We start from the raw sequence: 22,424 nt of genomic DNA, 5'->3' as shown, positions 1-22,424 counted from the left end.
CTAAATTTGGTTTGTTAGGCAAAAACTTAGACGAAATGATTAAATGTAAAAATGCCTGACAATGCACATCTGCACTCATCTGCATCATTTTTACATATTCCCCTATTTATTCATTCAGCGTATGTATTTGGTATCTTTAAAAAGTTTCAGATCTGGACTACGATCAGGAGAACAGAAGCTGTGGGGTCAACTACATCCATCTGAAAACAGGAAGTGACGCTCACCACTTTGTTTAGCATGTGCCCCTAACCTCTGACCCCGACCTGGGGGGTTGTTATGACAACTGACAACAATGGAGGTGACACATGTCGAGCACGCTGCAGGTCTTCATTCCCCCCGGCCTTCTGCAGGAATTGGGGAAAGGCAGGTAATAAAAAAGGGGATAGAGAGTGGAAGTCTAGTGAATTCAAGATGACATGAGTGACTTTCTCTTCATCTAGTTCAAACTACTGCTGGGGGGCATCTCATCCCCGCCAAAGCAAACTGGCCTCATATCAAAGTCACATCTTCAAACTGAGCCTTTCAACCAGACAGAAAGATGCCGTGTAGGATAGCATTTTACAGTACACTTGTCATCCTGTAGTGTGTGCATGAGTGTGAGTGTGTGTGCCCGCAGGGAGGACAAAGCTGAAAAAAGAGAGGAAAGGGCAGCAGCCAAGCGTCCTCCACCACAGCCACCTGCCCGTCTACTGGTAGTACTGGTAATATGAAGCTCATTTCATTGACAAACACTCACGAATCCACTATCAACTATAATCCACCACACATAAAAGACACACAAGTGTACACATCGACATGTGTCCTGACATATGCAGAGCGTTAAGGCACATACGCATGAAAGCCTAACTGCAGACATGCACATACACACACACACACACACACACACACACACAGACACTTCAAACACACACACACACACACACACACACACACACACACACACACTACTCACCATGATCTCATCCTGGAGCAGAAAAACCACAGAGAGGAAGAAAAAGAGGACGAGACACAACAAAAAGAGAAATCACTCGGAGGAAACGGGAGGCAACAAATATGATAGACACCAAAAAACAAGAGCTGAAGAGGATAATATAAAAAAATAAAATGTGGAAAAAATAGAACATGCTTTCAGAGGGCAAAGTAGAGTGTCAATCATGCAAAATGTGTTTATTTTACCTCAGATGTATAGTAATAGATCTGATATTGTGACGTATTTACAGCAGCCAATCACTGTAGTCAGTCTTTGTTTGTCTGTCCGTCGTTTAGCACACACCAAAAAAAAGTTTTGTGGAAAGTAAAGCCATGACAAAAGGCACCGTGAGATACTTTGTTTGACTTGTTTTAGTTTTTTTGATTTCCTAACATTCTGACCACTTTTGCTTCCTTGACTTGCACATCTGCATGTACTTAAATACAAAAAAAAAAAATACTTAAATACAAAATCCAGATGAGGATTTACAATTTAAACAATTATTCACATTTTTAAGGATTGTGTAACCTTGCCAGAGTGCTTTCTATTTGATATTAATACGGTTGTTGGGACTGTCCTTCAAGATTCAACAACTGCCGTCCATTAGTGTGTAACATGTACAAAGGGCTGCATTGTGTAAGATATGGACTGTTGCCCAAGGTAACAAGATACTGTGTCGCTGTGCTACATTTAGCATGGGCAAGAGTGCTAACCTTCCTATTTACAGTCTATGGTGCTAACAGAATAAGGCCTCAGGGAAGAACTGTTTGAAGTTCAGATGTCATGTTGCTGGACAACACACGAAACACACTGGAGGGGTTCAGTCTGGAGTCGTGTTCTTGTAGCTGTTCTCTACCTTAACTTGTAAAACTTAGTATAACCTGTCACGTAAAAGTGACAGTCTTTGTTGGACATGACGGTATGTTTAGTGTTATCAAAGTACCTGGTTACCAGCTGCTTTCTTCTTGTTCATTTGGTTGATCCTCTGCTGAGCGCTGCACAACAAAACACATCAGGAGAAACTGGATTTCTGCACTGCAACTGCACATGAACTGGTAGATCTCTAAGCAGTAAACACCACAGTGACTGTAGTATTTTATACTCGACAATGGAGACGATAAAACACAGAAACTTACTTGGCAAATCCAATGAAGTCCTCGTGGTTGGTGTTCATGTAAGACAACTCAATGTCTATCAACAGCAACACCTGAACAGAGAGAAAGAGAGCTGTTATCAATAAATGCCCATTTATTTTATATATATATATATATATACATATTTTAGAGCTTCCAATGGTTTGGGGTATTAGATCGATTGTGTGTGCGAAACTGAAAAGTACACCTAAGTAAAGAATATAGTATAAATATAAATATACAGTATATATATGTGTTACCTGGTTCTTTGTGCGGTTTTCTCTGTCCCTGATGTGCTGGGTGACGATTCTCTCCATCTCCTCTCTCAGCATGGGATACTGAGCCAGCTGTGGGCACAGAACACAGTGGGTAGGGAGCAAAAACACACATGCCAACTATCACAAATCTACATACAGACTTTAAAAAAAATACACTACATTTCTCATCTCACTGAACCACAACACACAGTTCCACCGATATGACAATTTACGTTACATAAACATAAGTAAACCGGTTATGTTATGAGGAGTTTATCCCAGACTTAGCTCTAGTCTCTGCACACCCTGACCAGTTGGTGGAACATGGAACAAATGCAGTAGATTAGTGCAAAGTCTGTGATATTACCACACAAACAGAATAAACAATGTTTCTGGCAGAAAAGCTTCTTTTTCCCAGCACACACTGTGGGTCTTTTTTTCCATGAGCTCATTGCAAACCCACGAACGCAGACATTGGTGGGCCTCCAATGTGACACAAACACATTTGGAGAAGTGTGAGGAAAGAAGAAAAATCAAAACCAAAAAATCACAGCGCAGGAAAGAAAAATGTTCGCCGTTTTCTCGCAAGTTACAATGCATCTTTCATGTCCGTCATATGGTTTTTGGTGAGTGGATATCAGTAGACTTCTGGTGCTCAAGTTGATTTACTGCTTCCTGGATTTGGTTCAATTACAAAGTAGACAACATCCATAATGAATAGTGTGCTGCAGGAATGAGTCCTAAAACCAGGAAATGTGTTCGCTTTTTTGCACTTCTGGTTCCCTCGTTTCAAAGTCAACCAGTTTTTTGAATGCGTTGTTGGTTAGATGCCTGAAATAAGGTCTGCGGTTAACACAAGCTTGAGAGATTTTAATATTTTGTTCTACGATATAAAAAATACATCAGAAATTATATATTTTTTTAATTTTGAAGCTAGTACATGTTATCTTAAAAAGGTGGTTAACAAGTGGCCTAATGAGACTACAAAAAGTCATCACATCGACCAATTTTTTTTTTTAAGTTCTGTATAGATTTAGTTTTCATAATTGTTTTTTATCAGAAAAGCTCAAGCTACACATCTGTTTTGTAAGAGCATACCTTTGCAGCACCTGGTTAGTTTAATTTGTTGACAGTTTAGTCAAATCACTCATTTGAATTTTTTGGAAATATAAATATATAAATAAGTTATAACGTGAAAAATTGTGAATTTTTGATACCAACTCATTTGATGAGGACCACCATCCCATGAATTCACTCCAATACTGGAAAATTGTGAAAAACATGAAGATAAAACATTTACAAATAAACTGTGGATGAAAACAACATAATATTCGCTTCTGGAAAGGTGCATTGTAACGTGAAGACTGTCAAAATCTGGTGATGTGTTCAATGTCTTAAAAAATGACACAGAAGCACAAAACTGAGAAATAAATGTTTTGGTTTTTTGTTACAAACAAGGCAGCAGGCAGAAGCACTCACAGTGATTCAGACTGACATGCAATGCAAAGGAGCAGGGAGGGAGGGATGAGAGAGAGGATGATGGAGGAAGACTTCAAACTGACCCCTTTGTGGATTTTCCCAACCACTGTATATTATAATACAGTATCTTTAAATACAGTATGTCTCTGAAAGTGAAATCAAGATAAAAGTGTGACAGAGAAGAGAAATCCAAAGGAGGTCACGCTGTCTTTTGGTCATTTGCTTTGCGAGGAAGCAGCCGGTTCAAAGGGTTAGAGGACGACAGGATGGGCAACAAAAGAGAAATAAAAAGAGAAATAAAGAGATGCTCGAAATACGTCAGTTGGTCAGTGAGTGGAACTACACAATCAGTCAATCCACTATATTAAATCATACTGACAAAGACAGAAACAAATATGATTTTGACTAACTTAAATCAAAAAGGAATTTCAGACATCAAGAGGTCAAATATGAAAGAAAATGAGCTAACATGCAGGTTGAGAGGCAACAATCTGTCAATATAAGGCCATCAACTGAGAGAATGCAAATGACAGATACATTTTAATTGCAATGCAGACTAAATGGTTGCAGTAGGAAGACCTGGATAGACCGATTATCATGCTGGCTGAAGTTTATGACCAATGAAATACCTGCAAAACATTCCCATCAGCCTCAGCTTAACTTTCTCTTTAGCACTGATCAGCAAATGTTTGATGGTAGTTTACATTTACACTGTCGGTGTAAATTAACAAAACCATGTGGTTCAACGAAGAAAAGAGAAGTCTTCTTCATCGTCCCCATTGTAAGGAGATTTTTAAAGAGAATAAATCTCATTACATCTGTCCAAATCTCAGAGTCAGTTTAGCTAATGGCCACTTTTTAAAATACTGTAAAGAATACTGCAGTTCAGGTCTGTTTTTCTCTCTCGTACCTCTCAATGCTTGAATGCCCAGCCATCGGTCTACCCGTTACCTGTGTGATTAACAGATAGCAAAAGTGCCTTGGTCCTCTTTGGCATTTTACCTTTTGACTACACTTTCGTATGGTGGAGGTGAGTTCGCTCACAACCATATCTATACACTTCAGTGTGGGCTCCTTCAGCTTTTGGATCTGCTTTTTCACTATGGCCTCAAAGGCCAGGTCAGGGGTGAACAGCCCCGTCCTGTAAGGATAGGCAGGGAGCACGGGAGAGAGGAGTGAAAATAAAAAGAAGACAAAAGAAGGGTGGAGAAGAGAGGAGAAGTAAAAGCACCAAATGAAGAGTTGTAAGAAGACATAAAGGAACAGGGAGACGGAGAACAGTGAGAAAGTAAAGGTGTGAGACGATAAACAGATGGTGGGGGGAAAAGGACAATAGACGGACGATTAAGTAAAAATTGGAGATGGAGAGGTATGGAGGTGGGGGGAGTAAACAGCACAGAAGGAAGGAAATGTAAGTGAGACATTTGGTTTCCCCTGAAGGCATTCTACACCAGGGCAGTGCTGGAGTCTCTCTCTATCAATAAAGAGCAAACAGAGAGAAAAGACAAGAGAAAGACGAGGAAAAAGAGAGAGCTCCCAGCCTGCACGACTCCACCAGCCAAAAACTCCAAGCGATGCACCGCGAGACCGCAGCTGTGCACCCCAACGTTCAGCCAGCACGCTCTGATCCCCCCCTGGTCTCGACCCTTCCTTCACCCATCCCTCCCTTTCCTCTGGCTTCCAGCGGGAACGTAATCGTAACATTTATTATCCCATGGCAGCTCCAGGTTGTTGCAGTCCAACCGCTGTTGGATTTGTTTGGATCAGTTTGGACAAAGACTGCTGCTTTTTTTTCTTCTTTTGGCCTCACTCACAAGCGTCTGTAGCTGAGCGTGCGGACCCCGAGGCCTGTTGAAGAGCAGTTAAAACATAATAGTCATGGCTCCCGTCTGCTGCAGGTGCACGGCTGCGGCCTCACACACAAGGAAGTCTGGACGCTGAGGTCATCCAATATCGCTGCCAGGTATTCTAAATGACTGACGAATGATGATCCACGTGTGAACCTTTGTATTTAAGCATAGGTGGAAAGATTATCTAGAAGTAGAACTAAGACTATGTGACTTGAGGACTACTCGAGTAAATGTATAAAATAAATTCCAAAGCCCACCAAAGAGGTGTTTTTTAGCTTGCATAGAGACGGCCTCAAGAGAGTTGTCCCAATTCCACAATAAATGCCAGCTCTCAGTTGTGCACACAACATATATGTGCAAACAAGATAATAACAATAAGATGAAATCTTGTCCAAACAAAATAATATCTTGTGCACACAAGATAAAAACTTGTGTGCACAAGATGAAGAATATCTTTCAGGGCTTCGGAAACTAGGAAAATAGGAAAAATCTTTTCTTTTTTTTCTTAGTTTAAATAGAAATAGCATTACTATTCAGATGTACTGTACAAGTTTGATGTATGTCAGCATACATATTGCATCGTTTCCTGTTAAAAACAGTAAAGCACACTGACCTTTTGAACAGTATACTATGACAGCTTGTACTACATACCGTTAGTACATAGTGTGGAATTGGGACGCAGTGTAAAATAATCTACTCTGTCAAAACATCCTAACTGAGGCAACTCGTAAACTCAAGTTCTGACCTGAGACTGCTCTGACATTAAATCTTTTATTGGCAACCATATTTTGATGACCGCTCAGCCTCCACACTGGTTTTCTTAAACACAGCTTTCTACCACGACCAGTCTGTCCAGCCAAACCAGTCCCAAGCGGTACGTTAGGCAGGCGGGCAGTCATACCGCAGCCCACCCTGCCACTCCAGGTGTCCCCTCGCTGTCCAAAAAAACAGCGAGGGCTGGAGAGAGCCAGGTGGTTACAGTAAAAGGGAGTGAACAGCAGAGGGACTTTGCAGAGGAGGGTTAAAAATACAAAAATAAAGTGCTATCCACTGTTTTCTATATTTTTTTTACCTTCTTGGTACACTGCCTAACCGTATTGACTAGCTCAGAAATGACCATGTCCACACATTTGGTGCAAGGCTCTTTAATCTTCCCAATCTGCCTTTTCACAATGGTCTCAAAGGCCATGTCCGGGGTGAAGAGGCCAGTTCTGCCCGACAGACAGAGAACCAGCCACAGGGCCAAAAAAAGAGGAGGATGGCGGAGAGAAAGACAGAAGGAGGGAGGAGAGTTGGGTAAAGAGAAGAGTGTTAATTGTAAAGAATTACTCTCCGTTTCTGAGCTTTTCCCCCAAAAACGTAAACAGACACAAAATAGACAGAGAGAAAGAGAATGGAAATACAAATCAACATGTTCTAGGAAATATTTAGTTATTTTAACGAATTTCAACTAATCTGTTTTTAATTTGTAAATTTCTTCAGCAAATATGAAGCCATTTTCCCTCAAGAATGTGTTTTCACTGCAGACTGGGCCGGTGTGTTATCCATCAAGAGGATGGACGGGATCTCACTTGATAAAGAAAATGCATAAATACATCCCTGACAACTCACCACAAGGACAGCCTGGACACTTTGGAGGTGGAACTGGACCCAGGTAATTTAAATAACATGAATGTGCCATCAAAAATCCATTTTAGCAAAAGTCTGGCTATGAATATGGACTTTCACTGATTTTTTTTTAACTTAAATTCAAATTTAAGCAACCAAATTCAGGTGGTAACTCTGGATGCGACCCACCGGTAACAGCCAATTATCAACAAACCTCCAAACATTACCATTTATTACTAGTAACATCCTAGCAAGTATCTACGCTGAAATAAGCTAAATAAAGTATAAAAACCAGTACTGGCAGAAAACAACAACTGCCTTGGAAATAAATAAAAACATTTCTTTGTAAATTTCACACATGCTTGTCACCGAGAAGCACACGACCCCCAATAAATCCCATATCTCCTGCTTCTCACTACATCCTGTCATAATCAGACCAAACACAATTTTAAAAACGTTTTGGCAACAAATATAAATAATATTTTTCCTGATGTTTTTTTTGTCTTATTAGATGATTTTTTTTTTTAATATGATGCAACCTATCTCATCACAAATCTTCTCTAAGTGTACTGACGCCATTAGTATTCAACAGAGGTCTTTGTGATTAGATAAGCAAAATCAGTTAGATGCAGTCAGGCCGGAGGTGACGGAGATGGAGAGAGAGGGAGAGAGAAAGAGAGAGAGAGAGGAAGAGAGAGAGAAGGAGGTGAAGTAAAGAGGGAGGGAAGTGGGGGTGGAGGGGTGAGTTGAAGGGCGGACGTGCCTGATTCCATGAATGTTCTTGATGGCGTAGCTGATCTCCTTGCGGAGCTCTTTCTCATCAAACTCCATCTGCAAACGGAACAGAGACCACAGGGAGGATTAAGTACAGTAATATACATTATTTCAACTTAATTCCTCCATTCTTTATTTTCAAACACCATGTCAGCTAATAACAAGTCACAAGGAACTGTTGAGAAACATTGAATTAGAACACGTGTCCATCGCTATTTCTTAAATGTCTCCGCTGCTTTTATTTTGCAAACCTTAAACACGCTTCCTCCCCAAACAGATTTACATTCTGTCGAATATACTTTATCATGGGGAGGATATATAAGCTGATCTACTATATACAGGATCTGTTTTTACTTCATTTTTTAAGTACCTCATTCATTCCCACTTTCCTCAGCAAAGTTTCATATTTCCTTAAAAGCATGTATTCCAAACACATAAAACATAATGATTTTATGAGTCAAGCTTCTGGTTTGGAAGCAACCTGCTCTGTTCTCCCAGTGGGAAACCGACGGGGGATTTTTCTGAGGCCCTCAGTCACAGGCAGTAAGATTTATATCCTCAGAGGGAGGACGAGAGAGGACGGAGGAGAGGAGTGGATGAAAGAAAGGGAGAGGAATGAAGAGACGGTTACAGGCCGACAGAGAGAGAACGTGAAAGAGGATCGAACATGTAAAACAGGGGGTTGAGGTAAAAGGGTTAGAGAGAGAGAGAGAGAGAGAGAGAGAGAGAGAGAGAGAGAGGCTGGGGGAGGTGGATGAAGGGAGGACAGGCTCGGGGTAAAGATGATGTGAAAGGTGAACAGAGACGATGTGGGGGAGGGATACAATGTGGATGAATATGACAAAAGGCAGAAGGTGAGGTGGGGGAAGTGAGAGTGAAGGGACGACAACGGGAGAAGTAAACTAAGAGGGAGGAGATGGGGAATGTTTGGGTCAGAAAAGCCCAAAACCTGAGGGAGGCCTTCTCTCCTTCTGAGGCTGGGAAACCCAGGAAGGAGAGACGTGATGATGTAAAGAGACACGGAGAGATGTTTGTCATAAAGCAAGTTATGCTTTCATGTAGGACATTGTTTTATATGTTCATTATTTTTAACACAATCCAATAGACTGAATTCCCATTATTTTTGAAGATTCACAGTATTCTTTATTTAACCCTTCGCACAAACAGTTTTTACTTTTGCTTTACGTCAAATGAATCAGCACACTCACTCACAAATCTATTTTCTGCAGATTAAACTAGCTATAATATCAAAAAAATAGAAAACAAAAAAAATGACAATGACAAGTTCCCACAAGTCTGGTAAATGTTTTAAAGGGTTTGTGATCTTCAGAATCTCTTGTGCATAAATATTTACAGCTATAGAAGTGACGTGTTTACGGTTTGGTGGGTGTGCCAAAGTTTCTTTTTTATTGCAAAAATATTTTTCTTGGCTTCCATTACTTCGTTGGGTTACAATTTGTACTGTATTTCGGGATATCAGGTTGAGGGAGTCACTGTTTTGTTTTTTTCTCAGTGTAGCATCTAAAGAAAATATCCATCACACACACACGACACACGCACCTTGACCAGTTCGAAGGGGAAGCGTTCATGGAAGATGCGATTGATCCTGGCGCCACCTGACAACTCAGCCGTGTCAATCTGGTCCCCGGAGCCCTCTATACATTTATCAAAGTCCACAGAGAACTGCTGCACCATCCTGCAGGGAGGCAGAGATATCAATGAATCTTTTTGTCTGCTTCTATCTCACAGTCTTCTCCCGTCTCCACTCACTGGAGCAGAGCCTTGGTCTTGCGAGATGGATCGTCGGGTCTGAAGTTCTTGTATTCCTCCACCTCCTTCTCTATGGAGAGAAGCTGACTCTGCAGCTTGGCCCGCAGACTAGGCAGGGTGTCCCGGATGTGGTTGGTCAGTTGCTGTGCAGGTCAAAGGTCAGAGTTAGATCACTGGGAATATGGGGAATGTTTAAATTAGATTGCTGGAAAATACAGCCCCCATTAACGGACGTACTGCAGTTGCCTGTGACTGACACTCTCACTCTGTCTTGCTCTTTTGCACACCTGATTGAGGGTTTTCTGCAGGTAGGGAGTCCCCATACGTTCGGCCAGGTGTCTATATCCAGGGTGGGAGAGGAAAAACTTCCTCTCAGCAGCCATAGCAGCATTGATGTCCTTCCTGCCATCTATGTCCTTCTGGCTCCTGTTCACCACACCGATGTAACCTGGACACACAAGAGTCCCACAAACATTTACAATACAGTCTGAACAGTTTTATCACTTTGTGGAATTTTTGAGAGCAGACTGGAACAGATTCAATACTTGTGGCCCGATGGGACATTTGACTGGAAGATAGTATAGTCCTGCATCAGGGCAATCAGGGATTGTGCTGGGCTCTCTTTCATTTCCTACATATGAAGTGAGTTTCAACAGCCAAACCCAAAATTAACATCCCCTCTAGGACCAAACCGCTCAAAATTGTGTTTAAAAATGTTTAGCTGAGGAAAACCACATTTCAGCAGACATGGGATTAAAAAAAAGAATATAGATGAAGGATGAATAGAGGAGAGAGCGGAGGGAAGGGCGGGGAATAAATGTCTGAATGTGTGTGTCCAGGTTTTTAGAGAGAATATATTTCAGGTCATGCGGATCCTATTTCACCTCCCGTTAAGTTTTCTCATGCATCCCTCGGTTAAAGGCTGTTTCATGCTCTATAACTAATGCGACTGTGAGCTAGCAGCCTTGTACATGTGGACAGCCAGATTAGACAGAGAGAGACGAGGAGTAAAAAGAAGGAGGGGGACGTAGAAAACACAAAGGACATGGAAAATATTCAAAAGCGCATGCCTGGGTCCTAACCAAGTGCAAATGGAAAAGAAAAGTACCACATCAGCACATTGCAATAAAGGGCAGCCCGCAAGATACATGCAAGCTCTTTTCCAACACAGTGCTTTTCTCTTTGCCTCCTTCGCTGCTTCTGCTCTTCAACTCTTCCACCTTTCTGTTTGTCTTTTGATTTCTTACTCAGCACAGTTTTTATCACACACTTCTCCTTCCATCACTCCGTCCTTTTTCTGTGTTGGTTTTTTTTCCAGTGTTTGGTGCGTTGAACATTTTGAGTACGATCTCCTCACCACCACAAGAGGGAAACAGTGTGTCACTGCGTGGCCCCTGAAGTAGAGTGTGTCGGAGTGTGTGGGCTCACCCCTCCTGAGCGGGAGATGCTTATTCTCCAGGATGTCCTTCGCATCTGTTCCCTCGTCCATCAGGTCCAACTTGGTGATCACACCGATGGTCCTCATACCTACATGCACGCACACACACACACACACACACACACACACACACACACACACACACACACACACACCACTATGATAACCAGTCCTGAGAACGGAACTGAAAACTAAACAGATAAATCATTTCTAAAGCTGTAAATATATGCTGTGCAAAATACCCACAAATTCCGATGCTAGTCGTATTAGCATTAGCATATTTAGATAATTTAGTTAGGAAGTTAAGGAGCAATATCACAACGTAAAAATACTTTAGTACAAGAAAAAGTCCTGCACTTCAAATTAAATCTAAGAAGTAGTAGTAAAACTAAAAGTTATTTTAAAAAGTTTACTATTGTTTGGATGCATTTATGTGTTAGCAATATTTTAATGTAGCTGGTTGAGGTGGACCTAATTTTATTTACTTTAATACAGTAAAAGGAGCTAAATTGACAAAAACCTTAAAGGAAATGACATGACACAATTAATGCAGAAATGCACATTTTTAAATATGTATGTATGTATTTACAAAAATATATGAGTTTGGAGGCCCAAATGCACATCTCCTTTAGTCTTCGGCGGGTTACAATATGTATGTATGTGTGTGTGTGTGTGTGTGTGTGTGTGTGTGTGTGCGTTTGTGTGTGTGCATATACTCACCCTGAGGGTCGACCTCTTTGGCAATCTTTAAAGCATCAGAGTTTGCCAGATCAGAGTTGGCCGGGGAGACGGCCAGCATCAGGCAGTTCTCCTTGGTGACAAACTGCATCAGCATTTCTCTAATCTGGGCCTCGATGTCTGCAGGCTGGTCACCCACCGGCACTTTGGTCATCCCCGGCAGGTCCACCAGGGTCAGGTTCAGCACTGACAGGAGAACAAGGAGCAGGAGAAAGCAAAGCGAACTTCAGATGCATTCTTGCCAAATAAAAAGCTTGGTGGTTCATAAATGATTGATGTCAGACAAGCAGAACAAGACAACCCAAAACTAGTATCTGTGTAGAAATAGATTTTTGTCAGTCTCACCATTAGGGGAGTAGACACGCAGGTTGATGGGCACAGGGGAGATGCCCTTGTTGGCCCCGGTGATGCGGTCAGTCTCTGCCTCGATCTCCTGCCGGACCTCATCAAAATCTACGAACTTTTTGCCCTTACAGTGAAGAAACTCAGCATATTCTGGAAGAGACGGTTAAAAAAAAAGAAAATGTTATGAATGTGAAATTGTGGAAAAAAGGAAAGAGATCAATTTTAACCATTTTCACCTGGAATATGGCAAATACTGATGGAATTTTGTAACCATATTATCATATATCTCGATTTAGGGGATAGTCAGCTATACGTTTTGGAACTACTGTTCCCATAATTGTGGGGTTTTGGGGGATTAAAACAGGAAGTATAATGTTGTCATGTATTCAGGCAGCTAGCTGTGGCCCCCGTTTTATTAGCCTCGATAGTTGTGTGGCACCAGAAGTATGCTGAATTAGATTAGAATTAGGTAAGAGGGGCACCTGTAGCAGCTAAAAGCTATGTCTTTACTGTTGTCTCTTCTAGGAAGAATTAAAGGAACTTATTTAAAGGGGAAAGGGTTTTGCTGTAGATGTTGAATGTCGTAATCTCCATAGATGTTTACGGGTAAGATGTTTTTACCTGTGGGGCAGTTCATCAGCTGCAAAACCAAAGGACGACGAGTCACAATGCCAGAACCACGGGGAAGGAAATCCCTGCAAGACAACAGACAGTCGGCAAGGAAGATGGTCAGTAAAACTAACAACAATGTGAATCACCAAATGACAAAACGACAACAGAACATGAGTCAGTGACAGTGAATCACGAGGCTTTGAGAAGACTGGAATTAGGTGAAAAGTACAAATAACAAGCGAGTGTTCATATGTGGGTGTTTGTGTGAGCAGTGCAATGCTGCATAACAACAAATCCTAACACAACAGCTGAGGCAGCACCAGGCTGAATTACCTTTTGATTTGCTGCAGTGCTTTTTAATTGGAGGACATATAGCCTCGTGAAATATTTAAAAAAAAATGTTAAAAACTTCCTGAAGGTTTTCCTGAACTAACCCTGATTTTTCTTTAGAGTTTTATGTCACTATCAAATATTGAAACTGAAACAAATGTTTGCTCTATGAATACATTTTGACTGTATCGTAAATAAATTGCATTCAGATATGATGATAGATGATGATGTGACATTCACAGCTAAAACAGTAAGGGTTAACAGTTAAATATAAAGACAAGTAAAGCTACACAACTGATCCACTATCTACTACACTCAGCAGTATTTCGTGTCTCGTTATTCTGTCCATCTACACCAGACCTGCTAGAACAAATGAAACTGTTTTACATCATAACACTGGCCTGATGTGACTGAGGGCCAAAGTGTGTGTTTGTGAATGCACAAGAGTGTGTGTCAATACAGATGTTTTCCCGTTGTTTTTTGTTTTTTTTATGAACACAACACTGTTTTCCTTGAGGGTGTTCAGCTGCTTATGCAACATCGTAGTCAACTTGCCTCTGGTACTGTGTGCTCCTCAACCAGCTGACTGGACAGTTCTTATTCAGTGAGGCATGATGTGTGTGTGTGTGTGTGTGTGTGTGTGTGTGTGTGTGTGTGTGTGTGTGTGTGCAGCAATAACAAGGGGCTGTTGGAGACACGTACTGTAGTCTTCAATCTAACATTGCATAAGAGCAATTTGTTAGCTTGTCTTGTTTTTACATGTTAAAAAGTAATCATACAACATACAGCTTGATTTCAAATCATACAACGCTTTTATCAATTCTTTATATATATATTTATATATTACTCTTGAGTTAGCGTTATCAAGTGAAGGACATAACTAAGAAAAAAATGAGGCCTCTGTTTGAACCTGAAGCAAAGCCTGAGGCAGTTTAGATACATGAGTCAGCGGATTTTGTTCAAAACTGTGACCTAAACCAGAAAAAGTTAATTCAGCAATTAGATGTTCAACACGAGGATCATGTTGGTACTAATGGTCAAATCCAAAATAAATAAAAGACCATTTTATTCAAGCAAACACAACAAATTGATGAAATGTATTGGACCGCAGATAGAGGAGAGATTTATAACCTCGTAAAACAGCAAGGTTGCTGAGTTCTGCAGATTTCCTAATCCTTTCCCAACCTGCAGTGTGTCACTTATTGGAGACAATATAAAAAAACAAGCTGTAACTGTGTGATTGTCAGAATAGGCCTGAAGAGACATCGCAGCTAATGTTTACTGACAGCCCACACCCGCTACACAGGCCCGAGCACCAATAGGGAGCTTCACTATTGTTTCAATGTTTGTTGTTCTAATGCAGCCTTTTACAACAAAGGAAACCCTGCTCTCTCTTTCATGTGTGTGTCTACCTGCCTGCCAGTGTAAGTCCCCCTCTCCCACTTGGATGCCTTTTAGAGTAGACAGATGGCGTTGACGGCAGGTCTTCCTCTCACTTCACTCCTCCTCATCCTCCCCTAAAACTGCTACAACAAGGGTCCCCCGAATGAGAGGAGAAGCCATGGCCAGCATCAGCTTTTTACAAACACACACACACACGTAGATCAACATGCACACTGACACAATACTGGAAAAACTGTCTCTGCATTCACTCGTCATTTACCTAATCCTGCAGAGAGGGTGAGAGTCCCTCCACCCGCACCCTCCTGTGTTTTCATCCCCCCCCCACAGTGAGGTGAGGAATAAAAAAACACTCACACTCGTACGACTGCCAAAAGAACAGAGACAACCTCCGCACAGAGGAGAGACATAGGGAGAGCCAACCGGTCAGACAAGGAGAACTGCAGATATTTTATGAAACAGAAGGATTAATGATAAACAGCGACGGAAGCTCAAAGGGAGATTTTAAGGTTACATGCAGATAACTTCAACAAGCACTTACATACAGTATAAGTGCACTCAGTAGTGCGCGTCTGTCTAAAAGCACTTCCCTTCGAACAGAAACAACTTTTACCCACTTCCTTGTATGATAACATCCGGTAAGATCTTCAGTTTGACGGATCTATATTCGGCTCTGTCTATCTGGGTCTATCAGGGTTGGTTGATATGATAATAAATACAATGTTACCACGGTGTTAATCTTCTCTGAACTATCCTTTAAAATCTCTGGCACCATTTCTGGTTATTTTGCAAATCAATAAGCAGGAAAACTTCACAGCAATTTTGTATTTTTATATGATTCTTGCATCAATGTGGAACATTGATTTGTCATTCAGTAAATTAAAATGGTCACTCCTGCCTGGTTATTTTTAACCCGTTAACAGTTTCTTAATTGATTATCGATGATCAATAATTCTGGATCGGGGGAGGTCACAGACACACTGAGCATCACTGTCACAGCCGAGTCCCAATCAGATTTATTTCTTTTATCGCATTTTGTGTTTTCCGATTCCAACGAAACAAAAATAATTAATTGAATAAACGTTCAGTCACTGAATCATTCATTCATTCTTTGCGCACACACACACACATCTAGTGGGAGCCAGCTGCTGTGGAGTAGTGACTCACTGCTTCTTTGTTATTACCTGTACACATGTAGTGGTGTACAAACAGCACACACACAATCAAGGCTGAGTGCTCACCCACACAGAGGTGACCGATTCACTCGAAAAGACTTTTAATCAGTACAAAAGGGCTTCACAAATAAAACAAGCTTTGCGTGCTTCTTGCAAGCAAATGTTTCACATTTATGAATTTTGGTTTTGTTGGAACTTATGTTAAAGAAATGTCAGAACAATTCATTGCAGTATTTCTATTTTAAAGTTTCGAATGAATCTGTTAAATCACACACATTCTTGGAAAAGTATATTTTTATAGTTTAGCTTTGCCCTATTCCCTTCATAAAAATGTGATTCTTTAAAGATAGTTTTCATGTAATAAGTGTAACAACTGAAGCTCAACACGCTGCTCTGTTGGTCTCGTCATGTGTGTCACATCACTTCTGATTCCCAGACACAGTCAGACATTCAGCCTCATCTAATCCTGCTCTAATGCACGCAGCAACAACAGCGCTGACATTAGTGAACTAGCACAACCAAGCAATTTCCCTTCCCAGCGGTGTTTGGCTCTTAGATAAATTTGATGAATTTTGTGACCACATACTGCTGTCAGCTACAGTGGTATATCCAATGAAACGGCTTGTTGCTGGATGGTGGACATCCAGATTAGACCAGAGCCAATGGGAGGACGTGTAGCGGGTAAACTGCGGCCCAAACAGAGATTAGTGATAATCCTCTGTAGCAGTATCAGGACAAATGGTCTCCTCTCGTCTTCTGTCTGTCACTGACACTCTTAGTGTGTCCATACACTGTTTTTAGTTCAGTTCAGTCTCCAATTGATTTTATTAAAAAACTAACTTTTAAGTAACTTTTTAACTTTTTAACTCCAAAACGTTTCCTGCAAAGTATTTTTTTAAATAATATATATAAATGCCAAACTTCCAACTTCTTATTTTTGAAGATAAGCCACTTCTACTGGTATTATAGTAAACTGAAAGTTTTGGGGTTTTGAGTGTTGGTCGGACAACACAAGCAATTAAATAAGGTCACGTGAGGCTTTGCACAAACTGCGAGGGGCCTTTTTGACCATTTTATAGACATTTTATAGACCAAATGATTAATCATTTAATCGAGAGAATAATCGTCAGATTAATAGACGATGAACATATTACAGCCCTGTGGCAGCCCTAATATTAATCACAGGGAAAATAGTTGCAATGTTCAGAGACTGTTTAAAGTATTCAGTTCACAACATTTATTTGTTTACTGACAGATTATTGTTTTTTTTTAAAGAACCAAGAAATGATGTATTAGTTAAATAGTTGTTCATTTCCAGAGTATTTCATTGAAAGAGCTGCTAAAAGAACCTAGATAAAGATAAATCCATCCATCCATTGTTGGAACCTCTTAACCTTTACAGGGTTGGTTGAGTGCTGGAGCCAGTCGGGTCACAGAGCCAAAGATAAATGACTTTGATCATTAAAAATGACTATAAATTGTAAATAAATAATTTGGAGATGCAACAAATGAACACTGTCTCTCTTTGTCCCTATTATTATGACTAAATTACTGCTTAGAATTAACAGTTAAATATGAGTTTCTTTCGAGAAAACTATTGCATTAAAAGAAAAAACCTCAGATGAATCCACAGAAATGATCCTGTCCATCCTATCCACTTTCATGACACAACCTTTAAACTACAGGTTCCTGTTTATTTCATCATTTCAGTTGCATGCTGGGTAGTTTCTCTTATCGCAGCATCGTCCTCTATAAGTCATTACAGGATTCTCCTTCTCTGTGTTTCTATTCCACTCTCTCCTGCTTTTAATTGACAAGAATAAAGGTTTTAATGGAGCACTGTAGTGCGCTTGTCCTTCACATGAGTGAAGCTGCTGCTGCTGCTCATCGTAATGCTTCCGGCCTTCTCTGTGTTATGTAAAACATTAAACCAGATATATCATTAACTTAATCTCTGCGTGGGGGTTGGAATAGTGATGGCAGCAGGGAGTTGAAATCGTCTGTGTTGTGGTTTTATGTTCCTGGGTTGTTCTAGTGCCAGCAGCCTCCACTGATGATAAAAGTGCTTCAGTCGGCTAAGCTGCACACCATGCAGCAGCAGCAGCAGCATCCTGGGCTGGAGTACATCCCAGGAGAACACCATACAGTTTGTGACCTTTTTACTAATTTCTCCTTTTACATACCATATCAGCTATTGAACCCTACAAAAAAAAAGTGCTCGTCCACAGCCGTTTTAAGGGACTTGAACAACCATAAATTGATTTGTGCTAAAAACAAGACAAACCTCGGCTCAGAGGTGCATCAACAAAAAGCTTTCATGATTGTTTCTATAATCCACCATGCTGACAATAAACTGGGGTACCCTTGAATCTATCCATGATGTGGATATCATACAGGGAGAACAACTGTAAGGTGATCCTCTATGTATGTTCAGTATTTGTTGTATTTTAGGGGAAGCAGCTGGTTTAGTATCAGCTGTTTTTGAGAGAGCTGTCCGTGGTGCTGAAAGAGGGTTGAAAAAACATGCTGTTGAGAACATACACTGTAATCATCCGTGCTAAATGTGCTGCATGTTGTAGGAATTGTAAACTCTTACACTCATCTGTGTTTTCTGTGACGGCCTTTATTTTGCCTCTGTCTATTGTTTCTATCCTCGACTCATTCTGATCAATAAAATACAACATTTTCAGTACAAATATGTAAATAAAAAATGCTTCTGACCCATTTTCAGAATTATGATATTGGTAAATATTGGTAAATACAGCTTGATACAAAAATATAGTATAAATAAAACATGAATACAATATTGTGCAAAAGCTATTACAAAGATATTTCCTCTAGAACTGCAAATCCCCAAAAGACAACTTATTTCAACCTAGTTCAAGATATATACCGTGTTGTTGTTGTTGATTTGTCTACTTTTAAGATTAAATGGCACACTATTATAATTATTATATTGCTGAATTTAGTCAAATGTCAAGATGTGGCCAAACATCCCCACCTCCACCTGCACTGACAGGTTTCACCCAGCTGGCACCGCCTGTGTTGGGCACTGGAGACCAGTAACGCTTTGCTTGTGCTAATTAGACTCATGGGGGGCTACAAAAAACAGACTGGTGACAGACGCAGGATGGGAATCTGGGGTTGTGCACAGTTTCAGATTAGTGAAATGTCTTCTTCACTTCACTTGGGACATGTGAAAATAAGCATTAGTTGTAGCCCTAAAAAGATAACCTACCACTCTGAAAACAAATGAACACATATCGTACTTTATTCAAAGACATTAAATAATAAAAAGGTGCTATTCATTCAAGAGGAAATGAAATAAGAGCATTCCCCAAAGGCAGCTAAGCGCATCTCAACTTGTCATTGTCTAAGACAAGAAAGCGCACGAATGAAAACAATGAATGAAGACAAATAGCCTTTACTTTGGAGTTGAGCACTTTGATATTTGAAAACAACAAAGCACCTTTGAGGTGAATTTAAACTGACAGAGACAGAAAATGCTGAGAAAGGGGAGGTTGGACCGAGGTGATAAACGGAGAACTGAGCAATGACAACAAGGGAGACTTTAGACAGCAGACTGTCTGTGAGGAGAACCTATGAAAGCAGGATCCAAAACCTCTGAAGGACAGACAACAAAGGGGAATAGATCAATACGTGTCCTCAGATGTACTCTTATACTACAAAGCATATCACAACAGCTTGTCTACTAAGAGGTTGGCTGTCCTTGTCCCTGAGTCACACATGCCAGGCATGCATCAAAATATAATCCAGCAGAGAGGAAAGGTGTCATAGTCCACCAGAAGTTACAGTAAACTCCTTTCAACAATGTTCATATCAATCCTGAAGTTGCTCATTTTTGCCTAAATTCCATATCAGCTGATATGCATTGTGAAATAATTGACGGAAATGTCTCTTTGCCATTTATAAGTCTCAATACAGCGTGTTTTTAAGTGTGTGTGTGTTCAGGTAAGGTAACACTGGAGGAGCAGGAGGATGGGAGGACCTGGTTGACGTCACTGCAGCTGGACCAGGGAAGCACATACATCAACACACACACACACACACACGCTGCATGACAGGATGCAGACTGCAGCTTTCACTGACACGGACAAACAAATCATTTGACGTCTTTATTACCGTTATATTTCAGTTTTTCCTTCTCTACCTCCTGTAACGATCGTATAAACCGCTGGTCCCTCGAGTGAGGCGGCGTAATTAGGCACAAGCTGTTTCCATGACTACAGCTGGGCGAGAGCAGCAAAAAACGTGGCCCTCCTACAGACATTGCTTCAACAGTGTTTACTCAAAATGTTTGTTTTAATTAACTGATATTTTTAAAAAGGCCTCGAATGTAGGCGCCAGGTTGTCCAACAATATTATAGGAGGGCAATGCTATATCGGTGGAGTATTCTTTGAAATCCCATAAATGGAACTTCATAAGCAAAACTGATATGCCTTCCACAGGTAGCATCATGTGCAGATGGCATGACTTGTAAACAGTGGGCATGCCTCACCTGCTAACATGTGGATTATCACTGTGGCCATGAGGTGAACTATTTGACCATACTGTCAAATAAATGTAAGAAAATAGATTGAAGGGGAAAAATCAGTCGCTGCACAGACGGATCCCTCTCTGTCCAGTGAGGTATATTACATTTTGTCGTGTAATAGCAGGCCTCGTTTAGTGGTGTTGAGCTGGCTTGGAGCCACAGGATACAACCTGACCTTGCTTATTGAGCAGGAAATACTGCTGAATCACACACTCAGTGCATCCAATGTATTAAAAGTCCATGAAAACACAAAAATCTTCAGATCAAGTGAAACACAAGCAACCGGGCTGACAAAACAGTTAGCCAGTGACACCCATGTTGTCGCCTGCATTCAAGTAAGCTTCACTTACAGCATAAGCACTGGCAGACAGATGGATGAGCTGAGCTGGAAGGGCTCAAAGCTCAGGTGGACTCTCCCACTATCTCTCTCTTTCTCTCTCTCTCTCTGCAAGGTCATACTGCAGCAAAACACTTCACATTTGTTCGCTTTGTTTTGTATCATCAGCAGCAGCAGCAGCAGCTGCTGAAAACTGTGCATGTTTGCAAGACTGAAAACTCTCTCCACACACACACACACACACACACACACACAGCAACAATCATTTTGCACCCTTGCCTGGTCAGGATTTAACAGCTTGAGGGCTACAAAACAGCACATCCACAGAGCTGCCTGTAACTGTATCTGCTGTACAGGAAGTCAGCATATAAACTAACTCTGCCTCTGACAGACGTCACTGAATTTATAATGATAAACATTTGCAATTTAGTGTCATTTTATACAAAATTATGAAGTTTAAAAGCTGACTATCCAGAGGTGGTTCATCATATTAAGTAATGTAACATAAAGTTGTGGTTCCCTGAATGCATCAGTATACAGATGTACTTCACTGGGGATTTATGTAGGCCAAAGTAATCTCCTCGCCTCGGTGTTGTGGCAGAAGACAGTGTAATAACGCGATAAGACTGCCGTAAAGGTGCCACGATTTGGAGCGTCTCAACGATGCGTGTGAGGCGGATTCAAACCTGCCTGAGAGAAAGGGGGGGATGGGGATCGGGATGTGCGTGAGGTGTACAAATGAAAGCGACTGCAAACCGCTTGTGTGATGCACCGACGTGCATGCTTTGCAGCCTGGGGAAAAAAGCCACTTACTTCCCGACGAAGTTCTCCAGCACCGAGCTCTTCCCCGCACTCTGGCCGCCCACCACGGCGATCTGGGGCAGGTCCAGGTTCGCGTTCTGCCCGATGGCGGAGAAGGCATCCTGCATGCGGTTCACCAGAGGAATCAAATCCTCCATCCCCCGGTTCCCCATCTTTGCGATGCAATGGGTAGTGTATCTCCCTTGTCGGAGCAGGGAAGGATTTAGTTCTTATGTTTCCCTCCTCGCCAATCTCGCGTTTAGAGGGCGGTTTTTTATTTTTGGACTGCGCTCACTTTTCTGTTTGCCCCCTCATTGACTGCGCCTCCTCGGTGTGTCAGATAACCTCAGCTATGGGACTCTCTCTCTCTCTCCACCGCCGAACATGTATAGCCCGCACTCCTCTCCACCGAGCGCAGCAGGGGAGGGGAGGATGAGGATGATCTCTTGTATTTTCCCAGGAGAGATCTCTGCAGTTCTCCACGCACACCGCTCGGTGGTGTAGGTGTACGTTCACTGTATAGTTGCCCGTCAAATTGTTCTGTTTACAGTAAGACACACTTTAGTGTCTTATTTCACTGAGACTCTTTAACGCCTTTGTTTTAGTTGGAAAGGTGCACGGAGATGGGGAATTTGGCATCCAGTTTTTAAATGTTATGTACAGATCTGTCCATGGTGCTGAATCTGTTAGCACCGTGAACAGAGGCAAGGGGGCACTCTACAGCATTGTGTGTGTTTGTTTTTATAATTCAGTAGAGCCTCTGCTTTGATGTATCAATATACTTATATATCTATCTATCTATCTATCTATCTATCTTCAGAGTATTTGCGAAAACAAACACGCCAACAAC

General features: G+C 41.3%; 1 protein-coding gene across 2 annotated transcripts in view; it reads right to left on the bottom strand.

Annotated features, from left to right (window-relative positions):
• dnm1a (dynamin 1a) overlaps window positions 1-21,747 on the bottom strand; it is a 43,932-nt gene extending 22,185 nt beyond the window's left edge. For both annotated transcript variants that reach the window (XM_076086765.1, XM_076086766.1), the window contains exons 1-14: window positions 21,587-21,747; window positions 12,984-13,057; window positions 12,363-12,512; window positions 12,000-12,203; window positions 11,270-11,368; window positions 10,129-10,289; window positions 9,842-9,984; window positions 9,632-9,767; window positions 8,061-8,128; window positions 6,762-6,900; window positions 2,364-2,450; window positions 2,107-2,177; window positions 1,914-1,965; window positions 953-964 (exon numbers count right to left, since the gene is read on the bottom strand). In XM_076086765.1, coding sequence (XP_075942880.1) covers window positions 953-964; window positions 1,914-1,965; window positions 2,107-2,177; window positions 2,364-2,450; window positions 6,762-6,900; window positions 8,061-8,128; window positions 9,632-9,767; window positions 9,842-9,984; window positions 10,129-10,289; window positions 11,270-11,368; window positions 12,000-12,203; window positions 12,363-12,512; window positions 12,984-13,057; window positions 21,587-21,747 — 1,557 coding nt within the window. The remainder of the gene's footprint in view (window positions 1-952; window positions 965-1,913; window positions 1,966-2,106; window positions 2,178-2,363; window positions 2,451-6,761; window positions 6,901-8,060; window positions 8,129-9,631; window positions 9,768-9,841; window positions 9,985-10,128; window positions 10,290-11,269; window positions 11,369-11,999; window positions 12,204-12,362; window positions 12,513-12,983; window positions 13,058-21,586) is intronic.
• Window positions 21,748-22,424: the final 677 nt, after the last annotated feature.

The sequence above is a fragment of the Anarhichas minor genome, unplaced genomic scaffold (assembly GCF_050575085.1).
Source record: "Anarhichas minor isolate MPS153535 unplaced genomic scaffold, ASM5057508v1 ptg000002l, whole genome shotgun sequence".
NCBI classification, from domain to species: domain Eukaryota; kingdom Metazoa; phylum Chordata; class Actinopteri; order Perciformes; family Anarhichadidae; genus Anarhichas; species Anarhichas minor.
Note: the sequence above shows the minus strand (reverse complement) of the source record. Positions and strands in the feature narration are given on the sequence as shown.